At 38.5% G+C, this 26,299-nt stretch overlaps 2 protein-coding genes across 3 annotated transcripts in view; one reads left to right on the top strand and one right to left on the bottom strand.

Moving 5' to 3' along the window:
• LONP2 (lon peptidase 2, peroxisomal) overlaps positions 1 to 25,190 on the bottom strand; it is a 112,039-nt gene extending 86,849 nt beyond the window's left edge. Inside the window, exons 1-6 of one of the 2 annotated variants that reach the window (XM_011989139.1) lie at positions 24,736 to 25,190; positions 16,070 to 16,304; positions 11,714 to 11,845; positions 10,067 to 10,189; positions 7,227 to 7,390; positions 5,895 to 5,989 (exon numbers count right to left, since the gene is read on the bottom strand). In XM_011989139.1, the coding sequence (XP_011844529.1) occupies positions 5,895 to 5,989; positions 7,227 to 7,390; positions 10,067 to 10,189; positions 11,714 to 11,845; positions 16,070 to 16,304; positions 24,736 to 24,968 (982 nt within the window). In that variant the 5' untranslated portion in view covers positions 24,969 to 25,190. The remainder of the gene's footprint in view (positions 1 to 5,894; positions 5,990 to 7,226; positions 7,391 to 10,066; positions 10,190 to 11,713; positions 11,846 to 16,069; positions 16,305 to 24,735) is intronic. The other variant, XM_011989140.1, reaches the window with a different exon arrangement.
• ABCC11 (ATP-binding cassette, sub-family C (CFTR/MRP), member 11) overlaps positions 21,934 to 26,299 on the top strand; it is an 81,358-nt gene continuing 76,992 nt past the window's right edge. Inside the window, exon 1 of the mRNA XM_011989149.1 lies at positions 21,934 to 22,053. The gene's annotated coding sequence lies outside the window, so the exon portion shown is untranslated. The remainder of the gene's footprint in view (positions 22,054 to 26,299) is intronic.

Raw genomic sequence — 26,299 nt, 5'->3', positions numbered from 1 at the left:
GGCTTCTAGGAGATCTGCACTTGGTTTGGTTTTTCTGCTTAAGACTTAGTGTCTCCAGAGATAGCAGGGACTACACAATTAAAAACTCAATGTTCATATCATTTTATTTGGAATGATTTTCTAGTTATGCATTACTTCTTAAGGAGATATAATTTCTACATAGTCTACGTGTGCTGGCATTTTAAAAAAGGGTGATTTTTTTCCTTATTTCAGTAGTAATATATGTTCATTCCAGAAAAGCTGATACACTAATAGAAAAGAAGAAAACAGTTACCCATAATCTCATGCCTCCAAGAGATCACCACTACCTTTACTTCAGTATGTGTTATTCCAGGCTGTGTGCGTGCATTTACAAACCTACTTTTCAAAATGGGATTTTATGGGGCCTTTAAGTTTTGTAAAATGTTTTTTTCACTTAATATATTACAGACAACTTTCACTGTCACACATATATTTATCAGTAACATTCTATGGCTACTTAATATTCCATTACTTAATTATCTATATTCATTTAACTACTTCCCTACTGCTGAGCATTCAAGTTGTTTATACATCTTTACATTTATAAAAGATGCTTCAACTGTGCATCACTGTAACTAAATCATCCCATATATCTGCAATGATTTCTTTCAGATTATCTTCTATGAACAGAAGTGCTGGGTCAAAAAAAAAGAGATGATGTAAAGAATGCCTAACTGCCACACAGAAAGTTGTATCAAAGTCTCACCAGAAGTGTGTGAGTTAGGCTTTGTTTCTACAGCCAGGCTTTCAACAGGTTTACTAATATGTTTCAGCACTTAAAATACTCAGATTAAACACCAGGTAACAGAAGCCAAAATAAATTCACTAGATGGGTGGCTGCCAGAGGATAATACACAGCCACATGATCATGCTGGCAGTGAAAGAAGAAGATGGGAGAGAGAAATACACACAGATCTTTTAATTAATTAGTACACACTCTTTTAATTATCTAGAATTTGCTACGGATTTTTCATAAAGGAAAAAAATGGCCTGAGATGGTAATTTGGTTCCCAAGCTAGTTCCCCCAAAAACCTAGCTAAACAGTAAACTATATAATTTAATTATAGTACTATTGATTTTAGTCAGAGTCCTAGGTGAGTGATGCAAGAGGAGAAAAACTAAAATTTCTTCCCCCTTTCCTGGCGCCAGAACCCAACCAATGAATATATGAAGAAGTGAAAGATAGAAAGTTTCTCAATTGTTTCACAATGCTAGCCCTGACACTAAAACCTACCACAGTAAACATAAAAGAAAACCTCAGACATCCCTTTTTATATAGCTGTAAATATTAAAATGATAGTAAATCAAATCTATAAAGAATAATCTACTAAATCCCAGTGGGATTTATTTTAGTTATGCAAAGATGGTTCAATGTTAGGTCATCAATATCATCATGTCCAAGAAGAGTAAGTTTCCATCAAAATATCATCTTGTACCTAAAAAGGTACTTGTTATAATGCATTATCCATTCATGATTAACACATTCAGTAAGGTAAGAATAAAAGTCAGGATAATTTAGAAAAGACACAACACTGTGAAGAAATTTCTTCCAAGAAATGTGCCAAGTAAAGATAATTTTAAAAGTTCTTTCAATCTTTTAAGTAAAGGTGATTTCCATGCTGTATACATTATTTTCTATCTTTTCCATACAAGAATAACTTTTTCTAGTTATTCTCTTTAATGATTCAGAAATGATTTTGAATAACATGTGGTTACATGAAAAAAATTTTCAAATTTCAATATAAATTTCCCTATGTATAACTGGAAGATTGAAATGGTATCTACTGACTCCTCTGAGATGGGAAAATCTGCAAAGATATTTCCTACAGCTCTTTCCTCTCTGCTTTCCTTTCTGCTTTCAGTTACTATCTGAGATCTCCACTTGGTAGGTAAACTTCTCTTTCAGAAATTACGAATGGCGGGCTGGGCTTGGTGGCTCACACTTGTAATCCCAGAACTTTGGGAGGCCGAGGTGGGAGGATCACTTGAGGTCAGGAGTTCGAGACCAGCCTGGCCAACGTGGTGAAACCCCATCTCTACTAAAAATACAAAAATTAGCTGGGCATGGTGGCAGGCGCCTGTAATCCCTGATATGCAGGAGAATCGCTTGAACCCAGGAAGCAGAGGTTGCAGTGAGCCGAGATCGCACCACTGCATTCCAGCCTGGGTGACAGGGCAAGACACCATCTCAAAAAACAAACAAACAAATGAAGATATTTAGGCTGGACACAGTGGCTCAGTGGCTCAGGTCTGTAATCCCAGCACTTTTGGAGGACAAGGCAGGCAGATCACTTGAGGGCAGATCACTTGAGGCCAGGAGTTCTAGACCAGCCTGGCCAACATGGTGAAACCTTGTCTCTACTAAAAATACAAAAATGAGCCGGGTGTGGTTGCAAGCATCTATAATCCCAGCTACTTGGGAGGCTGAGGCAGGAGAATTGCTTGAACCCAGGAGGCGGAGGTTGCAGTGAGTCAAGATCACACCACTGCACTCCAGATTGGGCGACAGAGTGAGACTCCGTCTCAAAAATATATATATGAATGGCATTTTAATGGTTTTATAACCACACTCACAATTATCTAGACATAATCCTATGTAGCAAAGGTTTAGGAGCTTAACATGACTCCTTTTATACCATAATTTACTCATCTTCAGTTCTTTGTTGAAATGCTAAACAATGGAATTATTTTCATGATGGATACATGGCTGCTATACATCTCTAGTGCTGACACATATGGCATCTCAGAGTACCAAGAAATGTTTCCTTTCAACTAAAAGGCAGTATTTTGTTATGACATGCAAACTTTAAATAAATTAAAAAATAAATTTACTACCACAGCTCACCATAGCTTTATTTTTTGATATTTTATTTTATTAAATATTTTTATTTTATTTATTATTTTATTTTTTAAAACAGAGTCAAGGTCTTCCTATGTTACCCATGCCGGTCTCAAACTCCTGGGTTCAAATGATCTGTCCACTTTGGTCTCTCAAAGTGCTAGGATTACAGGTGTGAGACACTGTGCCCAGCCAGCTTTATTTTTAATAGCCAAAAAAACTGAAAACAACCCAAATGTCTATCAACAGATGAAGTGATAAACAAATGATGGTATATCCATACAACAGAATACAACTCCAGCAATAAAAAGAAACAAATTACTGTTATATACAGCAACATGGATGAACCTCAAAATAATCATGCTGAATTGAAGAAGCCAGAAAAAAGGGCTCATACTCTATGATTCCATTTATATGAAATTTTAGAAAATACAGATTAATCTTTAGTGGTTGCTTGGGGATTAGGAGGCAAGGAGGAAAGGGGCAGGGAAGAAGGAAGGGATTATTAAAGAGCATGAAGAAACTTCTGGAGGTGATGGTTGTACTCATTATCTTAATTATGGTGATAACATTACAGATGTATACATAAGTCAAAACTCATCAAAATGTACATATTACATTTGTGAAGTTTACTCTATGTCAATTACACTTCAATAAAGCTCAAAAAAGAAAAAAAACCTTTCTCTAAAGAGAAATTAAGAGCCAGGCGCAGTGGGTCACATTTGTAATCCCAGCACTTTGGGAGGCCGAGACGGGTGGATCACTTGAGGTCAGGAGTTCAAGACCAGCCTGTCCAACATGGTGAAACCCCGTCTCTGCTAAAAATACAAAAAATTAGCCAGGTATCATGGCAGGCGCCTATAATTAAGGCTACTTGCGAGGCTGAAGCAGGAGAATCACTTGAACTTGGGAGGCAGAGGTTGCAGTGAGCCAAGATCACGCCACTGCACTCCATCCTGGGCGACAAGAGTGAAACTCCATGTCAAAAAAATTAATAAATAAATAGAAATTAAGGAAACAATCTCATTTACAATAGTTTCAGAAAGAATGAAATACTTAACAACAAACTTAACCAAGGAGGTAAAAGGTCTGTACGCTAAACATCATAAAACACTGATGAAAGAAGTTAGACACGAACAAGTGGAAAGATATTACATGTTCATAGACTAGAAAAATGTTGTTAAAATATCTATACCACTCAAAGCAATCTACTAGTTCAATGTAATCCCTATTAAAATTCCAATGACATTTTTCACAAAAATAGAGTTTAAAAAATCCTAAAATTAATAAGAAATTACAAAAGACCCTGAATAGCCAAACCAATCTGGAGGAAGAACAAACGTGGAGACACCAGACTTTCTGACTTCAAGTTATATTACGAAGCTACAGTAATCAGAGACTATGATTCTGGCACAAAAACAGACACACGGACCAATGGACTAGAATGGAGAGCCCAGAAATAAACCCTATAAGGTTAGCTAGAAAGTCAACTAATTTTCAACAAGGGCACCAAGAATATACAACAGGGAAAGGCCAGTCTCTTCAAAAAAATATTGTTGGGAAAACAGATACCCACATGCAGAAGAACGCACTTGAACCCTTATATTACACTGTGTACAAACATTAATTCAAAATGGACTCAAGACTTAAATGTAAGGCCTGAAACTGTAAAAGTCCTAGAAGAAAATATATTTTAAAAGCTCCTTGACATTGGTCTGGGCATGGTATTTTTGATATGACACCAAAGTCAAGTCAACAAAAGCAAAAATGAACAAGTGAAATTATATCAAACTAAAAAGCTTCTGTACAGAAAAAAAAGTTCAGCAAAATGAGAAGGCAACCTATGTAATGGGAGAAAATATGTGCAAACCATATATCTGATAAGGGGTTAATATCCAAAATATATAAGGAACTCATGAAACTTAACACCAAAAAATCAAATAAGTGCTTATCATGACTAATAATCAGGGAAATGCAAATCAAAACCACAATGAGAAAGCACTTTATGCCTGTTAGGATGGCCATTATTAAAAAAAACAAACCAACCACAACCAGTGAAGGTGAGGATATGGAGAAAAGGGCACCGTTGTACACTGTTGTTCGGAATGTAAATTGGTATAGCCATTATGGACACAGTATGGAAGTTACTAAAAAAGTTAATAAAACAACTTCCATATGATCCAGCAATCCCACCTCTGGGTAAATAGCCAAAGGAACTGAAATCAGGATCTCAAAGAGATAGCTGCCCTTCCGTATTCACTGCAGTATTACTTACAATAGCCAAGATACGGAAACAAGTGAAATGTCTACTAATACATAAGTGAATAAAGAAAATGTGGTATAGACATACAATGGAACATTATGCACCTTAAAAAAGAAGGAAATCTTGCCATCTGTGACAACATGGATGGAACTAGAAGGCATCATGCTAAGTGAAATAAGCCAGACACAGAAAGACAAGTACTGTATGATTTCACCTATTTAATGCATGTGGAATCTAAAATAGTCAAACTCATAGAAATGGAGAGTAAACTCGTAGTTGCCAGGGGATGAGAGGAGAAGAAAATGGGAGGTGATGGTTAAAGGGAACAAAGTTTCAGTTATGCAAGATAAATAAGTTCTAGAGATCTACTACAAAGAAAAGTGCCTATCACTAACAATATCGTTAATTTAACATTAGAACTTATGTTCAACGTTCTTACCACCAGCACCAAAACAAAAAAGCCAATAATAATGATGATAATAATAATCACAAAAGACGTAGGAGGAAACTTTGGAGGTGATGGATATGTTTATGGCTATGAGGATTGTGATGGTTTCATGGGTGTATACTTATTTCGAAACTCACTGAGATGTATTCATTAAATATATGCAGCTTTTTGTATGCCAATCACACTTCAATAAAATGGTTTCAAAAAAATTGGAAACAAAAATAACAGTAAGACAATCAGTGGAGTAAATCTGAAATGAAAAACTGCATGAGCTTTCTGAGTGACAATTAGACTGCAAAAAAAGGTGAAATTTTTTGGCTTACCAGTTGTGCTTTTGTTCCAAGGAAGTTCTACCATAAGTTCCAAATAATTTCTAGTCAGAGCATATTCTGGCATTGACTGAGGCATTTTTTTGAGTCTATGGAGAAAGAATACACAGCAAACTTGTTCAAGAACACAGAAAAATTCTGTAACAGAAAAATCAAACAGCTCTCTTTCTTGGTTAGATATATCATGCATGTTTAGTTAAACAAATCTGAAAAAGTTTGAAAGTATCCAGATCATAAAACGTTTATTTTGTTTTGTAATGTAATGATCACCACTCCTCTCTCTCTCCCCCGCCTACTTTACTGCCCCTTCTGTAGTCCCACCAGGGAGGGGTTCTTCCCTTCTGCTCTGCTTTCTCTACAATGTATTCTCATATTTTGTAAGTACTTAATGTACTTACAAAACAAAATAAGGCAGGTACCTGCAAACTGCAGGAGAAAACAGTATATCTAATTCTATCCTGGAAATATGGCCTCACTAGTGTGTGTCCCTTTTAAGCTCACAGGGATAGTCAAGTGACACATATCCATCGGTTTACTTATCACAGTAAGATGTAAGTGCCTAACTATGCGTAATACAATAATTTTATTCTTTTGTATCAGAGATGAGTGAGGTGTCGCCTCATAAAAGCAAGCTAATATCATATACTCATTTGAATGTAATTATAAGTTATTTATGATTGGATATTATTATGTCTTTACACTCTTTTCAACCCAGTAGCGGTCCATAAGTGTTCTATATATATTAACTAATGTCAGAGGCAATATAAAATACCCATCAACTACAATTACCAATGTTCTTAACTGTGAGCCTCAGAAAGTCAAATATGAAGTCACTAAGCATTCAAGCAGGCTCATTACAATTCACTAATAAAAGAAAATGGAATAAGAGTTATAAAGTTAAAAGTATGTAAAGGAAAAATGGCTTTCAGTTTAACACTGGGGATATCCAGAAAATCTAATCAACCCACATATCCTATTCTGTTATCAAGGTTTCCCTGTACTTTGTCTTGTACGGAGAGAAATGGACAGTCCTTGCCCTTGAGAGTTTATAATCTAGAGAAGAAAAGTCACATGTGAAGAATACGATGCTAACTGAATAAACATTACGTATAAACAAAGAAGCATGGTCTGTTCTTTCAGACAACAAAAAGGCAGCTGCAAGAGTTATAATGCTTGACAGCACACTGCAGGTGGAAGATTTGCACCATGTATCCTCAGTATTTGAGAAAAGAGTAGTGAAAGTGGTGTTAATCAGGAGTACTAAGAATGTTAATCAGGAGTACTGAAAATGAAAACAATAATGAACAAATGCCTTTTATAATTTACCTCTTTATCTCTTTGACACAGACTTTATGGGCCTGCTCTGGCATACTAGATGTTTGTATTTTTTTCTCTAGCATGACAATGTCATCATTATCTTCATCTTCATCTTCATCTTCTAAAGTACCTGAGATATGTGTAATTCTCCTAATAGGGCGTATTGCTATAACCTAATGTAGAAAGCAGAAGAGTAAAACCGTATGTCAAAATAAATTGGAAATAGTACCCAGGTACACATAAGATAATGACTGGTGCTGAATAAACATTTTTATGACTATAGTCTATAGCTTTAGGAAGTGAAGCTCAGAATGATAATCTGAACTTCAGGTGGTTGTATACAGAGAGGCAGTAGAATTGCAAAAGCAGACCAGCATAAGGTAGACATGATTCTTTGGTATATGCTTACAATAATATGTGCATGAGAAAACAAATTTCAAGGAACTGGATACCAGAAATGATTAAACCATCTAGGAACTATCTTTCTTTCAGCTACTATTGCAGCCACTATTTTCTTGAAATACATTACTTCTTACCATTTGGTGACTGAAAAAAATTCCATTTTATTTCTCACATTACAAAATTTCTTCCTAGCATCTTCAACCTTTCCACCACTGGCTCTATTTTGTCTTTAAAGCTTTCCTGCTTTCAAAATATTTTTTCTTACCTCTAGTTCCTTCTAGTTAACTACCACACTATTTACTTCCCTTCTTGTGAGGTTCTGTGACAAGTGGCTATAACCACCAGATCCCCTACCTCATCAATCACTTCAGTGAGCCTTTGGCATCTGTTCCCATCCTGCCAAAATTGTTCTTTCAAATCTAAAAAACATATTCTGTGCAAAGTCAAATGGCCTTTGTGTTCTCCGCTATGATCTCTCTATCACATGTTAAAACTACCTTATGTGCTCCTTGAAATTCATGAATAAACAACCATTACTGGAGCAAAATGATATACTAGCATTTAATTTAAAAGCCCCCAGAACATTTTATTTTTTGAGACAGGGTTAAGCTTTGTCATCCAGGCTGAAGTGCAATGGCATCAACACTGCTTACTGCAGCCTCAACCTCCCTGGCTCAAGCAATCCTTCCACCTCAGCTTCCTAAGTAGCTGGGACTACAGCCACACACCACCATGTTGGCTAATTTTCAAATTTTTTTTTTGTAGAGGTCTCACTATGTTGCCCAGCCTGGTCCTGAACTCCTGGCCTCAAGCAATTCTCCTTCCTTAGCCCCCAAAGTGCTGGGATTACAGGTGTGAGCCACCACATTCAGCCCAGAACTTATTTTTTAACCTGGAAAATTTATCTATTTAATACATTCAAATATAAAAATGTTTAAAATATAAAGCAGTAAATAAAAATTTAATTTTATAAAAACGTAAGTACTAAATATATGCCTTTATTCTTATATAAGTCATCAGCAGATAAAATATTATAAATAAAAAACTGAACATATTATATATATTTTTAAAAGTGAGAGTTCTATAAGCATATCAGTGATTTCACTGTTAAGACAAAAGCACTTTTTAATGCATTTTTCCTTCCTGACTGCTAAAACAGTGCTTTTCAACTCTTAGGGGAATGAAAAGGACAGAGTTTTAGGCTAACTCCAAATATTATCCTGATTCCTACTTTTTAAATAACTATCTCTTGTTTGATCATTTTCTGGAGCACTTTTGAAAAACTTTCATTTTAAGAGATGGCAACCTTTATTGAGAGTAAGTTGAAGTTTTCTGCAACTCCCAGTGGATTTGTCTTTCTACACAAAATGAGTAATTGAATCCCTAATCTGATCTCAAGCCAGAAATAATCCAGTTTTCTGCATGTTTTAAACAGCATGGTGTCCTGGAGTACTAAACCCCAGCATGATGATCACTGTTCCTCTCTCTCTCCTCGGCCTACTTCACTGCCCCTTCTCTAGTACCACCACGGAGGAGTTCTTCCCTTCTGCTCTGCTTTCTCTACAATGTATTCTCTTTGATGACAAGACTTCTGTACTGATGAACATCAAATTGCTAACATAATTCTCAATACCTCACTTAAGTCAGAGTTCTGCATCTCCAACAGCCTTCAAAGAACTGCCATTTTCACATCCAGTCCATATCAAATATATTTTCCTAATCTAAACTCTGTCCAGACATAAAAATTGAAAAATCAACAGATCAAGGTAGACTTCAAACAGATCCCATCATACATATAAATGTAATGGATGATAATGGGGATGGGAAGGATTATTTAATTAGTGGTGTTGAGTCAAATAAAAAGCTATTTGAAGGAAAAATACAACTGCTGTCTTCAAAATAATATATGGGTTAAAGAATTAAATACTTTTTAAAAAATCAACTAAAGTTAAACTGAAAGGAAAGTGAATATCTATCAAGCCACTGGAGGTTAGAGGACTTAAACTTAGAAAACAAAAGAAGATCAAGAGTTTGACTAAATAAAAATGGAAACTCTTGTAAGTTGAAAACAGCCAAATTTCGGACACAACATACAGTCCCTTTAAGAAACAGTTTCGTATTACTTCCTTAATACTACATGCAGTAAAAAAATGTTACACTCAAAGACACCCATCACAGTTATTTGTTAGTGCTTACAATATGCAAAACACTGGAAACAACAGGGGAAATGGCTCAGTAAATTATCCTTTTGGACGATAACCAAAACAAAGTGAGAAAAATGCTTACATGCTTTAAAAAATAAATCCAGGCAAAGACAAGGATGAGAAGGAAACATCTAAATTTTATCAGTAATGCGAGTGGTAGGAGACGATAAACTTTTCTTTTTTGTTCCTCTCTTTATTCTCCTCTTTTTTTCAAACCTCAAATGGATTAAAATAAATATTTACCCTCTTATCATCATCTTGCTTGGGTTTTCTGGTTTTTTGAAGCAATTTTAGGCCTTCAATTTGTCTGACAAGCAGTGGTATAGTCATCTTGAACCGCTCCTCTAGGCTCACAGCATCTAAAATCTAAGGAAATGTGAGTCAATTAATAGGATCTCTCTCAGAAACACACAATCCAAAAACAGGCAGTCAGAGCCATGGTTTGAATTGCCAAGGGTTAAAAAAAAAAATTCTTACCAGTATTCACAGCTACACTACGGCTAAGACAACTCAAATGAACTATATTAATCAGCAAGGTTGTTTGAGATGAGTATCAGAATCCTCAAAAAAGAAAGAAAAAACAGAATCTTGATTTTTCACTTTAAAATGAAGCTGTGTGTTTTTAAGATTAAAAAAACCAGATACACAGTTGACGTCAACTCTTTCTGGGAATTATTCTCTTAAAGCCCAGCATGTGTTTTCATATTAGATCTAAACAAATTATAAGTTCAAAATATTAAATGTTTACATATACAAGACAACAGAAGCACTGAACCAACTCTCACTAGTGATTTGTCGGAGCACGGGCCGCTCTCCGTTCCTGCAGAAAAACACACTGCTGCCGCCCACAGCCAGGGGGCTCTCTGGCAGTCCTGTAACTCTTCTACTCCCACCGGTTTAATTGAATTCCTGTGTATAACCAACCTGTTTGTGTTAGTTGCATTTGCTATTATAACAGTTGGATTTAAGTATTAAATAAACTGATAACATATGAAAGAGCTGTTTCACTGAAAACAAACAAATGTTCTAGGATGATTCAGTAAAAAAAGACTGCTTTAAAAATAAGTGTGCAAGAAAACTTAAAGTATTACAGTCTGGGGATTAAGTCATGTAAATGTAGGATTCTACACTTGGATTACTTTTCAAGTGTCTTTAAAATTCATTTCACTTTAAATAAATATAAATTTAAAATTATAAGTAATGTATCATAGGTGTGATTTATATAAAAACATCATGAAGATTCTAAGAAAAAAGGTCCACACATAAGGGAAGGGCCATGGCTCCACATTTAAAAATAGTGAATCAAAGAATGCCTACATATTTAAGTTAAATTAAATATTCACCCTTTTTTTTTTTTTGAGACAGAGTCTCTGTTGCCCAGCCTGGAGTGCAGTGGCACAATCTTGGCTCACTGCAGCCTCCGCCTCCCGGGTTCAAGCGATTCTCCTGCCTCAGCCTCCCAAGTAGCTAGGATTATAGGCGTGCACCACCACGCTCAGCTAATTTTGTATTTTTAGTAGAGATGGGGTTTTGCCATGTTGGCCAGGCTGGTCTTGAACTCCTGATCTCAACTGATCCACCCATCTCGGCCTCCCAAAGTGCTGGGACTACAGGCGTGAGCACGCAGCCAAATACTGACCTTTTTATGATTCTTTGCTTTAACTTTTTCTGTAAATTGACTATTAGTACTGATTATACAAATAAAAGAGATGCCTGTGTAAACAAAAATATAAAACAATCACATTTGAAAGTCAGCTTAAATGTAAAAGCATTTCAACTACTTTGGGTCTCCAATATCTTTTACTTGAAGGTCAAAACTTAACTACTCACTATCTAGATCTCAATAAAAAGTGACAAAGCAACCTGGCATTCAAGAACGGAACACTGTACCTGGAGTTTCTCTTTGTTGCTTGTTCGGATAATTGATGTCAAGATGTCTGGTAAAGCTTCCCTTGGAAGACTATCTAAAAGACGTCTCAATTTAGCAACTGCAGGGACAGACATATCCAACATTTCAACCAACTAGAAGGGGGAAAAAAAGTCTTTTAAATGAAATCTGGCATTATTTGTGAATTTTTAAAAATCAGGTTTCCATCTAGGTTTAATGTTTGGGCCTCAGTCTTTGTTTTTGAAAGATCACTGATTAATATAGTCCACGTATTTTACAGGCCTCAGAGGAAAAGAAAAGTACTTTCAAAACGTCAGTCAGAATGAAAAGCAATAATGGCTCAAAAGTAGTTAATACTAATGTTTACAAAGGCTTTGTAAACTTGTGCCATGATTATTTTTAACTTTCTATTGAAAAAAATTCAAACGTACAAAAAAGTTGCAAGAATCATACAGTAACTCCTGTATATCCTTATTTCAGAATCACGAATTGAATTCACCAACTGAAAAGTGGCATTTTGCCACGTTTGCTTTCTCTCTCTCCACACTCACACATAATTAATAAACATTTGAGGATAAGCTGCAGAATCGAAATCCTTATTCTTTAAATCTCTAATCCTGTGACAGATTAAGGACCCTTGTTCTTAAGAACAAGAATATTCTCTTACATAATCACAATATAACCCCTATTAGATGCATATTATTAGAAATATGTGTATTATTAGAAATTTAGCATAGTTGATGATATTATCACGGCCAATCAGAAGCTGAAATATTAATATTTAGTATAACATGTATGTATTAGTCTGTTCTCACACTGCTAATAAAGACATACCAGAGACTGGGTAATTTATAAAAGACAGAGGTTTAATGGACTTACAGTTCCACATGGCTGAGGAGGCCTCACAATCATGGAGGAAGGCAAAGGAAAAGCAAAGGCCTGTCTTACAGGCAAGGCAAGACAGCGTGTGCAGGGGAGCTATCATTTATATAACCATCAGATCTTGTGAGACTTATTCACTACCAAGAGAACAGTAAGGGGGAAACCGCCCCCATAATTCAATTATCTACACCTGGCACTGCCCCTGACACACGGGAATTATTACAACTCAAAGTGAGATTTGGGTGGGGACACAGCCAAACCATATCAATTTGGACTAACTAGAATCTGAGCACTGACTGTGAATGATTTTTAGAAAAACAACTGTCAGGGTGTATCTGGGAGTTAAGACAGATTATGCCCAAGACACACTTTCAGTAACTGTGATAGTCATTAGGGCTACTGACAAACTCCCCTTTTCTTCCGGGCACTGCTCTTTCTAACTTCCTTCAAATATATTAATAAGTGTGTCTAAGAGTTTTAAATTGACCCATGAAACATAGTAGAAGTGACAGTTCCTTCCGGGCAGAAGCATTACAAGCCAACGAGAGACACGTCCCATTTCCTTTTCCTGCCTCAGAGATAAGGGAAGCATGTCTTGAGATGAATCTCCAATCCACCTGGGTCCAAGTGACTCTAATAGGCAGACACAACCCCCACTAGTCTCAGGCATGAAGCATGAGCCAGAAAGACACTCATGTCATGTGACTGAGATTTCAGAGAAGTTAACACAGCAAAACTTAGTTCACACTAATTCATAAATGATGTACCAAATCCTCATTTAGTCAATTCAAATAAGATTTCATGTGCTAATAATAATCAAACCCCTCCAACAACATTGTAATTTTGGAACCTATCCATTACCTGCCTAGAATGAAGGGAGTTAAAGTATAATTACGATGCTGTTCAGGTGGAAGAAGTAGGTAATAAAATTTGAATACCCTTACTACTAGGAATTCACCCTATGAAAATAAATAAAACAGTTAACACTCATTTTCCAAACATTTACTGAGTACAAACTATCTGCCAGACCCAATACACTGCTCAGTACAGGATGGCTAAAGGAGAAAAATAAATTCAAATTTGGTAGAGAAAAAATACCTATAAGATACATTTCAATACAATGGGATAAGCATTATGTTAAATTACATGTATGACAGACTGTGAAGGCACAGAGAGAGGAATGGTAACAGCCTACAGCCGTTGGAAAAGCATAGATTCAATTTTAAAATTCAGAGATGGAGGCCAGGCGTGGTGGCGGCTGGATCATGAAGTCAGGAGTTCGAGACTAGCCTGGCCAACATGGGTAAACCTTGTCTCTATTAAAGATACAAAAAATTAGCCAGGCATGGTAGCACATGCCTGTAATACCAGCTACTCAGGAGGCTGACACAGGAAAATCACTTGAACCCGGAAGGCGGAGGCTGCAGCGAGCCGAAATTGCACCACTGCACTCCAGCCTGGGCAACAGGGCGAGACTCCGTTTCACAAAAAAAAAAAAAAAAAAAAAAAAATCAGAGATGGAAGAGCACTCCCAGCAGAGAACCAAAGGCAGAATCATAGAGACATGAAATAACTCAATGTGAAGCTGTTTTACATTCAGTAGAGCTAGAACTAGGGTGTCAATGAGGTGATAACTAGAGTTGAGGCAAGACAGATAGGCCCAAGACAAGTTGCAAACGGTCTTAATGTTAATACTAAGAAATTTCGTGTTCATCCTGTAGCCATTAAAGTCTTTTATTCAAGGGAAAGGGATGCCCCAAACTTCTTTTAGAAAGGCTCAGTGAAGAGAAAAGGTTCAAGACGAAGAACTAGGAGACAAGAGGCTATTGAAGAAGTCCACTGAAGAGGGCTGTAGAAGTAGATGCAGAAGGGGATGAAAGAGAATAATTAATTGGAAATAAACTTAATGTCTAAAAAGGGAAATTACAAAATTAGTATACATTAACTCAATGAAATTAATAAAAGTACTTAATATGAACCTTAGACATGGATAAAAAAACAAAACATATAATTGAATATGAAATTTAACAAAAATTAAATTTGATGCATGATGATAGTAAGATGTGTGGTGATCTATTTATCTCTAAAAATTCTTTTAATGTCACTGTAAAATCTTTAAAAGTTTAAAAGTTTTTTCTAGATTCAAAGTGCAAAGAAGTAAAGGCAATGCGAAAGAGGCCACGTCTAACAGAAGCACAAAGACCCAGCGAACATCACTGCCGAAAAGAAAAAGAAATTCTATTTCTCTCAATCTCCTTTATTCCGAAGCAGTATATTCACTATTCCAGCTTTCAAACTGAAGTTTCTTTCCTCAAAGTCCTTTTTTTCAGCTCTCATAGAAATTACAGATTTGAATTTTCAATTTTTCTTTTTTTTTTTTTGAGTCAGGGTCTCACTCTGTTGCCCAGGCTGGAGTGCAGTGATGCAATCTTGGCTCACTGCAACCTCCACCTCCTAGGTTCAAGTAATTCTCCCACCTCAGCCTCCCCAGTAGCTGGGACTACAGGCACGCACCATCACACCCAGCTAATTTTTGTACATTTTGTAGAGACGGGATCTCACCATGCTGCCCAAGCTGATCTCAAACTCCTGGGCTCAAGCAATCCGCCTACTTCAGCCTCGCAAAGTGCTGGGATTACAGGTGTGTACCACCGCAGCCGGCCCTCAAATTTTCTATTTTTCTATTATTGTTCATTACACTATAAGTATGGCTCTTCAAATGCCATATCAGATACAAGTACCACAGGCTATGAGCACTTGCCCTACACATAGTTCAATGATCAGTAGTATTTATAATAGAAACTTTTAAACATCTGATCCTCATAGATCTACTTATAGTCACTGGATTATATTAATAGAAAAGTAGACTATACTTTATAATTTTATATGTTTCATTAAGGTCTGAAACAAAATGGGGTGGGAAGAGGAGCTTTCTGTTCTATCTAGAGTTAACCAAAAAAACTAGAATTAAGGAGTCAAATATTTAATGCATATCTAAAATGTGCTTCCCTCCCAGCATTCTAGTTAATTAAGGTTTTAACCATACTTGAAACCAGCCTACCACAGGCTTGATCTGCCATAGTTACTGCTAGACAATGTGATCCTGACTTCTGAAGTAATATAACTTACATAAATGGTGCCTAGATATTTTAGTGACAAATAGCTTCTGTGCAGTATTTTATTTTTTAGCTTTAAATATTTAGGTTTAATAATTATCTAGTTTAGAGACAGTAGAAGTTAGAAAGAAAACTGTAGAAATAACATTTGGAAAAACTTTAGAAAGGGTAGGCCAATATGTCCTGGAATGATTTAGGCAGAACCCCAGACAAGAGTAAATCAGAATTAATATATTATGTTACTAAGTCATTTAAATGTATACTGTCCTAAAGCTTCACCATCCAACAGATTCATCGTATCTTAGGAAAGCAAAGGAACCAAAAACAAATGGGTTTTAAGAAAAAAGAAAAGCAACTTACTTGTACCGCATATTTGTAAAACTGCTCCGATAGTTCTCCTAGCTCCTCCCTCATTTTACAGGTGCTGGGAAACTCCTCAAGTCGGTCCAATTGCTCTACTTCAGCAATGGGATATGGCTTCTCTTTTAAGACTTGTACAATCTGGAAACGGCACAGGCCTGTAATTAACAGAGTATAGTGGGGCTTGGGCCAGTTACTGCCCACAACCTGAACGGCCAGTGCAGCTGTGCCAATCCTGAAAAACACACAAAACAGTAGTATTACAAACATTCAACATGGTAGAACAGAAACTCACTTCCGAAAGTGTTGGCTTTTCTAATAAATTCATTAAGCAAAAAAAAAAAACTGAAGTGTAAATAAATTATTTCTCTATTTAACTTAGCATCCAGCATGTGGCCTCTTCCGCCACTACCCTCAGCTATACGGCAAAGCGGGCCATCTCACTATAATCCGCACCTCTTTTAAAAAATTAGGTAGGAATTTGTAAACACTTGGATTATCAGGCATAAAAATGTAAGAGGAAAGTAGTTCAGAATTACATATCTTAAATTAATGTTGCCAACTAAGAATAAGGCAATCTTATACCAGGATAAATATCAATTTAAATACATTTAAATACGAATAGCATTAACCAATCTAAGAAATCTCTGTTCCAACACCAGCTGTTCTACTAACATCGAGTCAGTTTTCTTACATAATCTATGAAACTTCCACATACCCACCTTATCACGAACTGGGAACTTACATATTATGCCCTTAACACTGAATTTCTAAGTGTGAGGGCTAAATATTACAGTCCACACACTGCCATAGACTGAGGAGAGCTAAAGAAAGACCCACATCTCAAAAGGTCTCAACCTAGTTCTAAGTGGTAATCACTTTTCCTAACAATAGGTGAAAAGGCTTTAAATCTCAGCTCCTCACCAGCAAATACAACTCTGATCAAGTCACATATAAATTTAATTCACAGAAAGGAAGCCTCATCCAAACTAAGCCAGTTATATAAAATATAAAAATCAACATTGAGAAGATACTTCCGGATCCCAAAATAAATAATATTTTCTCCCTTCAGCCATAGGAAAACTGGTAATTCCAGAAAAGAAAATAGAAGGACTAGAACTCTCAACACCCTGGGAAAGCGGTAATAGGAGAACACCACACCTGCCCATCTCAAAGATAATAAATCATATAACACAGTATGTGAATATGAGTGAACTTGCTTACTTCTATACACAGTGAATTCTTGATTACTTCCTTATAAATTACTCATTCCATGAATTACACATAGCCTTTGGCTTCTTTCTGCCACTCAGCTTATTCTGAACTACGTCTATCCTTTCTCACCTTTCAGTCATTATCATATTTACAATAAAAACTGATTTAACTAATAACTTAAGCCAAACAACTGAGGAGATAAATTGGTGAGGGAAAAAAAATCACGTACATAAAAAACTTGAAATTATTTAGCAATTGGCTATTATTTTGACTTATTCGTGTTGTGGCTGCTTTTCTTCAATCAATAGTAGATCTTATTTCCCGCTTCCTAAAAGCCCACTCAGATTGCCTGAGAAAGTGAGCCACATCTAAACTGATTAGAGAATAACTTAAACCATAATTCATTGCAGATGATATTCATCAATGTTTGCACAAGGCTGAAAGAGCTCACAGTCCTGTTTGTATATAAAACATCCACAGACAAGAAACTGGATCCCCAGCCTAAAGGGTTTACAAAGTAGAAACCAAGGAGGAACCAGAAAGAGAGATGAGACAAATCCAAACCTCCAGATCAGGAGACAAATTTAATTATTTGGGCTACATCACTGCTAAAAGGTGATGCTAAAGAGGTTTTTTTTCGTGTTTTTTTTTTAAGAGAGTCTCGCTTTGTCACCAGGCTGGAGTGCCGTAGCGTAATCTTGGCTCACTGCAACCTCCGTCTCCCAGGTTCAAGTGATTCTCCTGCCTCAGCCTCCCAAGTAGCTGGGACTACAGGCGCACGCCACCACATGCAGCTAATTTTTTGTATTTTTTGTAGAGATAAGGTTTCACTATGTTGGCCAGGATGGTCTCGATCTCTTGACCTCATGATCCGCCCACCTCGGCCTCCCAAAGTGCTGGTAGTACAGGTGTGAGTCACTGCAGCTTTTCTGTTTGTTTGTTTTAGAGGAAGTCTTGTCCTGTCGCCCAGGCTGAAGCACAATGGCGTGATCTTGGCTTACTGCACCCTCCCTCCTGCGTTCACGGGATTCTCGTGCCTCAGCCTCCCAAGCAGCTGGGATCACAGGCACATACCACCACACCCAACTAATTTTTGTATTTTTAGTAGAGACGGGGTTTCACCATGTCGGCCAGGCTGGTCTCAAACTCCTGACCTCAGGTGATCCACCCACCTCAGCCTCCCAAAGCGCTAGGATTACAGGCATGAGCCACCAACCTGGCCAAAAGGGGTTTTCCTGTAAAGCAAATACAATATTTTTGCTGTGAAAGGAAGATGTTCCAAACTGAAGAGATTAAGCTGAATTTATACTATGTCTACAAAAGGTATAGATGTATACATGTCTTAACTGCTTTTTACTTAAAATCACTTATAGTTGACTAGAAATTATCCCTTTTTAAAAAATCTTTTTTTTTTTTTTAAACAGAGATGGGGTCTCATTATGTTGACCAGGCTGAACTCGAACTACTGGCCTCAAGCAATCCTCCCATCTCGGCCTCCCAAAGTGCTAGGATTACAGACATGAGCTACCGCACCCAGCCTAGAATATATCCCTTTTACAGAAAAACATCTGTGAAACTATAGATGGCTAGAAACAGAGTACCTGGTGAGACATTTTGGGTGAAAAGCATAGTGAAAAAGAATCTATTGTATATTGGGCCCCAGGTTTTATATATACAAACAGGTAAACAAACAAAATATTCAACTAATACTTTCCTTCTATGATATACGAAAGGTTGTACATCAAGTCAGTCTTTTTTTTTTTTTTTTTGAGACGGAGTCTCGCTCTATCGCCCAGGCTGGAGTGCAGTGGTGCGATCTCGGCTCACTGCAAGCTCCGCCTTCCAGGTTCACGCCATTCTCCTGCCTCAGCCTCCCGAGTAGCTGGGACTACAGGCGCCTGCCACGCCTGGCTAATTTTTTTTTTTTTTTTTGTAATTTTTAGTGGAGACGGGGTTTCACCGTGTTAGCCAGGATGGTCTTGATCTCCTGACCTTGTGATCCGCCCACCTCGGCCTCCCACAGTGCTGGGATTACAGGCAAGAGCCACTGTGTCTAGCCTCAAGTCAGTCATTTTTCTAAAAATTCTGGCTCTTCCATTGTATGTGCATTATTAGGTATGCTCGAAAGGCAGCATTTTAATTTTGCAACAGATCCAAACTTACACATCCCAACGACTGGTGTCCTTCCCTTTAGCTGGTAGCTCCGTAAATCTACATCCTAACTATGATATTGTTCAAAGAAGTTTTGAAACTCCTAACTCAAATCTACCCTCAGAGTTTGTAAGATAATGTTTTAATCCAAATCCTAACTCAAATCTACCCTCAGAGTTTGTAAAATATTGTTTTAATTCAAATGAGGTCTGACTACAACGGTTAATAATTTGTATAATTTGGAAACTGACCTAAATAATATAAGAGGTCCAAACATTTAAGAACCATCAACTGCAGTAGTAGGAAAATCTAAAAGCAGCACTACTGGAAAAAGCAGTTTTCCAAGATGAGGATATTATGTAAATATTTAATTCTGGCCTATATGCCCAGCACTTGCTTTTTTTTTTTTCCTATAGACAGAATCTTGCTCTGTCACCCAAGCTGGAGTGCAGGGATGTGATTATAGCTCACTGCAGCTTCAATCACCTGGGCTCAAGTAATCCTCCCGCCTCAGCATCATGAGTAGGTGGGACTACAGGCACATGCCACCAGGCCCAGCCACTTTAAAAAATTTTTTTTACTCAAAGCCCTTCATTTTTCTTGGAATCTTTAATCTTCCAAGACCTTCCGGCAATGATGCTAGTTCAGTTCAGCCCATGTTGGAATAATATGGGGCCTCCCCACTACTCTCTTTAATCCCCTTTTGTGAAAATCTACATTTAAAACTACCCATTTGGATATAGGTTTAGAATGCTTTGCAGTTTCAAAAGGCTTTCATATGTATACTTCATTTTATACCTCCTTTCACCCCATGAAGAAGGTAGTATTATTTCCTTATTACAAGTGAGTAAATGAGATTCAAAAAGGTAGAACATGTCCTGGTGGCTCATGCCTATAATCCCAGCACTTTGGGAGGCCAAGGCAAGTGGATTGCTTGGGCTCAGGAGTTCAAAACCAGCTTGAGCAACATGGCAAAACCCCATTTCTACCAAAAAAAAAATAGCTGGACATGGTGGCACATGCCTGTAGTCCCAGACACTCAGGAGGCTGAGGTGGGAGGATCACTGGAACCTGGCAGGCAGAGGTTGCAGTGAGCCGAGATGGCACCACTGCACCAGCATGGGTAACAGAATGAGACCCTGTCTCAAAAAAATAAAAGTAGAACAACTTAGTTATACATGGTTACAAGAAAATTTAATAGAAATAAATTTAAGAAATCAATTTAAATTTAAAATTTAAAAGATAAATTTAATAAATTAAGAGTTCCTTAATTATATTTTAAGACAAATTTTACTTTTTTCCCATCACAATGGACAATAGGTTCCACTGGTACCTACAAGAATTATAAACATAGACCAGGCATGGTAGCTCATGCCTGTAATCCTAACACTTTGGGAGACTGAGGCAGGAGGATCACTTGAGCCCACAAGTTTGACACCAGTCTGGTCAACACAGGGAGACTACATCTGTACTTCATTTTTTGCTTTTTGAAACAGGGTCTCATTCTGTCACCCAGGCTGGAGTGTAGTGGCACAATCACGGCTCACTGCAGCCTAGACCTCTCCAGCTCAGACAATCCTCCCACCTCAGCATCCCCAAATAGCTAGGATTACAGGCATGTGCCACCATGCCTGGCTAATTTTTTCTTTTTTTTTTTTGGTAGAGACAGGGTCTTCCTATGTTGCCGGGCTGTCGTCTTGAACTCCCGGCCTCAAGTGATCTTCCTGCCTCGACCTTCCAAAGTGCTGAGATTACAGGCATGAGCCACTGTAGCCAGCCTCTCACTCTTTCTTAAAACTTCATTTCTAAATTCAAGAAATACCACTAGTGTATCATATATCTTCCTTAAGAAGAGTCAATGAAGATTTAGGAAAATCTAATATAATAGATTAAATTTTAAAATTTTACCATTACCAGGTAATATTTATTGAATGTCTAAGAATTCTAAGAATACAAATAGGTATAATGTATGGATGAAGAACTGATCCAACTTATGAAAGTGTGCACCTGTTATAAATAAGGCATTAATAGCTTGTTAGATAAATGCCAATGAAACTTAGCTGGGTTCTTACTGATAAGAAGCCAGCCAACAAAGAGGGGGACTGAGAAGTCGGCACTATGAGGAAATGAAGCCATGTACCCTGAAGAGTGTAAATTTGGAAGAAGGCTGGATGACCACCTTGAAAATGCTTGAAAGGATATTGTATAGACAGTGCTAAATTATGACCCTTTTCACTAAGAAAACAATGGGTCACTCAGGAGGCACTAAAAATGCAGTTAAACTAAGCAGAAAAACGCAGGGTGCCCTAAGTCAGCATGCCAGCCAAGTTCTACACTGCAGGACAAGTTCAAAGCTCCTCCTTTAAAAAGACTCCTACAGGTAACATGCCTGCACACTAATGTGCAGAAAGGGACTGTGCTACTCAAAACCACCAAGGAAGCGGCAGAGGTGAGTCAACATCTAACCCTGCCACTCTGTGTGGCAAAGAACGCTGGGAGCAAATTACTTCTGCTGCTCCTTGAAGGCTGCATCCAGTGTCACCTGGATGGTGTAAAGGAAACAAGAGACAGGAACAGAGCCCCTCATCTCGCCTCTGGGCTACCATACGGAAAAGCAGGTAACTGGGGAAGGACAGATTTGTGCATGGAAACAGACTAATGCTATGGATAACTCAGTATTAGTATTATTAAAGCCTTTTTTTTTCTTTTTTCTTTTTTTTTTTTTAAGTAGAGTGTTTTAAAGGCCATATTGGAGAAAAAAAAGACATTGGAAACTATTACCAAGGAATATGGTACAATCTTTCCACATAGGCTTTTTAAGTAGCAAACAATACTTCTAGGATAACTAGATGGTCTAATGAGTTCTTATAATGCCGGAATTCTATGAAGACTTTTCAATTTATGCTTTCTAATTTAAATGATTAAATTTTAACATTGCTACTCAGTTAAAGGCAATAATATGAATATCAAGGATCAGATCACACAGTATCTGATTATTAGTGATTACTTTCAAGCAGGAGAATTGAAGATTGTTGTTTTGGAGGGATTTTCATAAAATAAATTAAAAACCTGAAGGGTATGGTGGCGCTTGCCTATAGTGCCCAGCTACTCCAGAGGCCAAAGCAGGGGATAGCTTGAGTCCAGGAGTTCAAGACCAGCCTAGGCAACATAGTGAGACCCCATCGCTACAAAAAATTTAAAATTTAGCTGGGTGTAGTGGTGCACACCTGTAGTCCCAGCCACTCCAGAAGCTGAGGCAGGAGGATCACTTGAGCCCAGGAGTTCAAGGTTGCAGTGGGCTATGATAACGCCATTGCACTTCGGCCGAGGAGACAGAATGAGACTCTGTCTCGAAAAATAAATAAATGAATAAATGATAAAAATCCTCCAAAATCTTGCCAGAATAATACCAACAAATAGTGAAATTTAAAATGTGACTAAATCGACTTTTCAAGTTCACAGTGTGCCCGTGGTTAATCAATACATATGTACAGTAGAAAGAAAACGCAAAGTCTAATCATGACCACGCTTGCCTAGACAGGGAACTAAGTGCCTGGGCACAGAAGGCAAAAAAATTTGGGAAAAGTAAGCAGAAGGAGCAGGGTCACATGTTGGGAAACTGGAATCCAATACAATTTATCAAAGAGTACTGAAACTTGGAATGTGACCAGTTCCACTCAGGCAATAACCAAAGCAGGTCAGATGGGAGCCAAAATATTTTCCATGCTTGAGAAAATCAAGGCTTTTACAATATAAATGAATACTGGGCTGTTGTGGAAGGTTTGTTGGTCTTTGTTGCTTTGTTTTGCTTTCTTTTAATGGGGGTGCGGCGGAGGTACCCATCTCCTTTGAGAACTGAAGAAAGCAAAGGATTTGCCTAAAAAAAAAATGTACATAGTCACAAGATTTTGAGGGAAAATGAGGCATGTCTAACCCTCTGGAAATCCATTCAGAGTCAGGAACCCCTAATTTAAAAATGAGTGATAACTGCCAGGAAAAGAGAAGCTCTAAACTGAAAACACAACACCTCCAGTAGAGTTAGGAATAGTAGGCGGGTGCTTGCGAGGTGAGTTTGAAGATACTTGTTGAGAGTATACTACATACCAGCATTGTCCAATAAAAATATAATGTGGGCCACATATAAAATTTTAGTGGCCACATTATAAAGGAAAAACAGCACAAATCTTAACATTTTATTAATCCCAAGTACTCAAAACATTACCATTCCAATATTTAATCTATATAAAATGTATTAATCAAAAAGATTTTTCAAAATTTGGTGTGTACTGTACACTTACAGCACATTTAGGGTGACCAACCTCTTGGTTTCCCTGGGACGGAGGGGCTGAAACATAGGACTTTCAATGCTAAAACAATCCCAGCAAACCAGGACAAATGGCAAATCTAGCAACTCAATTTGACAAGCCACATGCACTACACAGTACTGGACAGCACAGTCATCCATCAAGCATGTTGCAAAGCGGAATATACACATTATTCAACTTATTCTTCATAACATGCCTAAAAGATGGATGCTGTCAGTTTCCAAACTACAGACTAAAAGAAACAGAGGTTAAGGCTCTCACCCAAAGTCACACCAATAAGGCGACGGTACTGGGCAATACAGTAGCAAGCCTGGGGCCTAAGAAATGTTATGAGTGAAGGAGCAGAGGTGAGAAGCTAGGAAAGTTCCAGAAAGGGGGAACCAGCGAAAACGTGAGCACGAAAGGCCCTTTACAAAAGGAAACAGAAGTATTAGGGGGAGAAGGAAAAGGGTGACAAGGAGTATAGAAGGCACCCACGAATAGTGCAGTTTAGGAATGAAACAAGAAAAAGTTAAAACTTACGGAGCAGAGAATGTCTCAGCGGATAAAAATAATGGGTGACAGAAAAGGGGAGGCGGATAGGAGGAAACGGCAGTGGGGAGAAAGGCGGAAAGTGAAGGCAGAGATCACCGGGGAGAAAGGGCCTGAAGAGTTAAAAGCATTGGCCTAGGAGGCTGAGGACCGAGGGCGAGGAATTGCGGGGCGGAAAGAGGATTCAAATTAAATCATTCAGAGCGGCAGGGAACCGAGTAGTTTCACCAGGTATCAGGCACTACTTCATGAACGATCTCATTCATGGTCATGGGGCAGGTATCTGTCATCCCCAGTTTGCATTTGATAGCACCAGAGAAGCGGAACCGAGCCGCGAAGGCCGCCCCGAACCGAGACTCGCGCTCAAGACAGGCCATGGCCTGGGCCCGGGTCCCCGGAGGAGGCTGCGCTGCCCGCCGCCGCCGCGGGGGCAGCCAGGCCTACCTGTGCAGCGGCGGCAGGTCCTGCGCGTCGCTGGCGGGGTCAGGCGTGTTGGGGATGACGCCCAGGATGGTGCTCTGCAGCGACGTGCCCTTCAGCAGGCGGTTCCGCACCAGCTGCAGGTTGCGGGCCGAGTCCACGCTGGTGCGCATGGTGGAGCCGGGCAGCAGGACGCCCTCGTGGGTGAGCAGCAGCGGGAGGCGGCTGGGGATCTGGATGGGGCTCACCGATGACATGGTGGCAGCCGTTCGCACTGGGGGCTGTCAAAAGGAGCAAGACAGACAGCTGCCCGCGACCTGCTCCGCGGCGACCAAACCTCAGACCCGCCTCCGCGCCCCCGCTTCCGGCTACGCGGTACGGTCCGCCCCCGGGCCCAGAAGCCATCGCTTCGCGCTGCTCTCTTGCAGAGCCTCCCGATAAGATTTGCGGGTGGTACCTCTACGAAAAGAGGTGCACTCAAGCGTGCGGCGACCTTCGCCTCACTTACAGAGTATATTTGGAAGGATGATCTTATTTGAATTGTGTATACTTGAAGTGTGTTTAACTTTTTTCAATTTTTTTATATATACTTGAAGGGTTTTTAACTTTTGATTGATTGATTGATTGATTGATTGATTTTGAGACAGATTCTCGCTCTGTCGCCGAGGCTTGAGTGCAATGGCGCGATATCCGCGCCTTGCAGCCTCCGCCTCCCGGGTTCAAGCGTTTCTCCTGCCTCAGCCTCCTGAGTAGCTGGGATTACAGATGCCGGCCAACACATCCAGCTAATTGTTGTGTTTTTAGTAGGGAGGGGATTTCACCATGTTGGCCAGGCTGATCTCTAATTCCTGACCTCGAGTGATCCGTCCACCTCGGCCTCCCAAAGTGCTGGAATTACACGCGTGAGCCAACGTGCCCGGCCCGAATTGATTTTAGATGTACAAAACTACAGCAAAGAGTTCCTATATACCTTTCACCCAGTTTCGTCTGTTATCATCTTACATAATCATAGTTCAATTATCAAAACCAGAAAATTAACATTACTATCTTTTAACCGGTAGATCTTAACCAAATTTTGCCAGTTTTCCCACTAATGTACTTCACTGGATCTGGTCCAGGATCCAATATTCAGGATCCCACTCTTTATTTTGTTGTAAAATCTCCTGGGTGTTCTCTAATCTGTGGCAATTCCTCAATTTTTTTTTTTCTTTAAAACCTTGATACTTTTATTGTATTTTTTTCTGTTTTTTATTTTATTTTATTTTTATTATACTTTAAGTTCTAGGGTACATGTGCACAACATGCAGCTTTGTTACATATGTATACATGTGCAGCACCCATTAACTGGTCATTTACATTAGGTATATCTCCTAATGCTATCCCTCCCCCCTCCCCCCACCCTGTGTCCAAGTGTTCTCATTGTTCATTTCCCACCTGTGAGTGAGAACATGCGATGTTTGGTTTTTTTGTCCTTGCGATAGTTTGCTCAGAATGATGGTTTCCAGCTTCATCCATGTCCCTACAAAGGACATGAGCTCATCCTTTTTTATGGCTGCATAGTATTCCATGGTGTATATGTGCCACATTT

This window comes from Mandrillus leucophaeus, unplaced genomic scaffold (genome assembly GCF_000951045.1).
Source record: "Mandrillus leucophaeus isolate KB7577 unplaced genomic scaffold, Mleu.le_1.0 Scaffold348, whole genome shotgun sequence".
NCBI lineage: Eukaryota > Metazoa > Chordata > Mammalia > Primates > Cercopithecidae > Mandrillus > Mandrillus leucophaeus.
The sequence above is the reverse complement of the archived record's forward strand: the minus strand, read 5'-3'. Positions and strand labels throughout refer to the sequence as shown.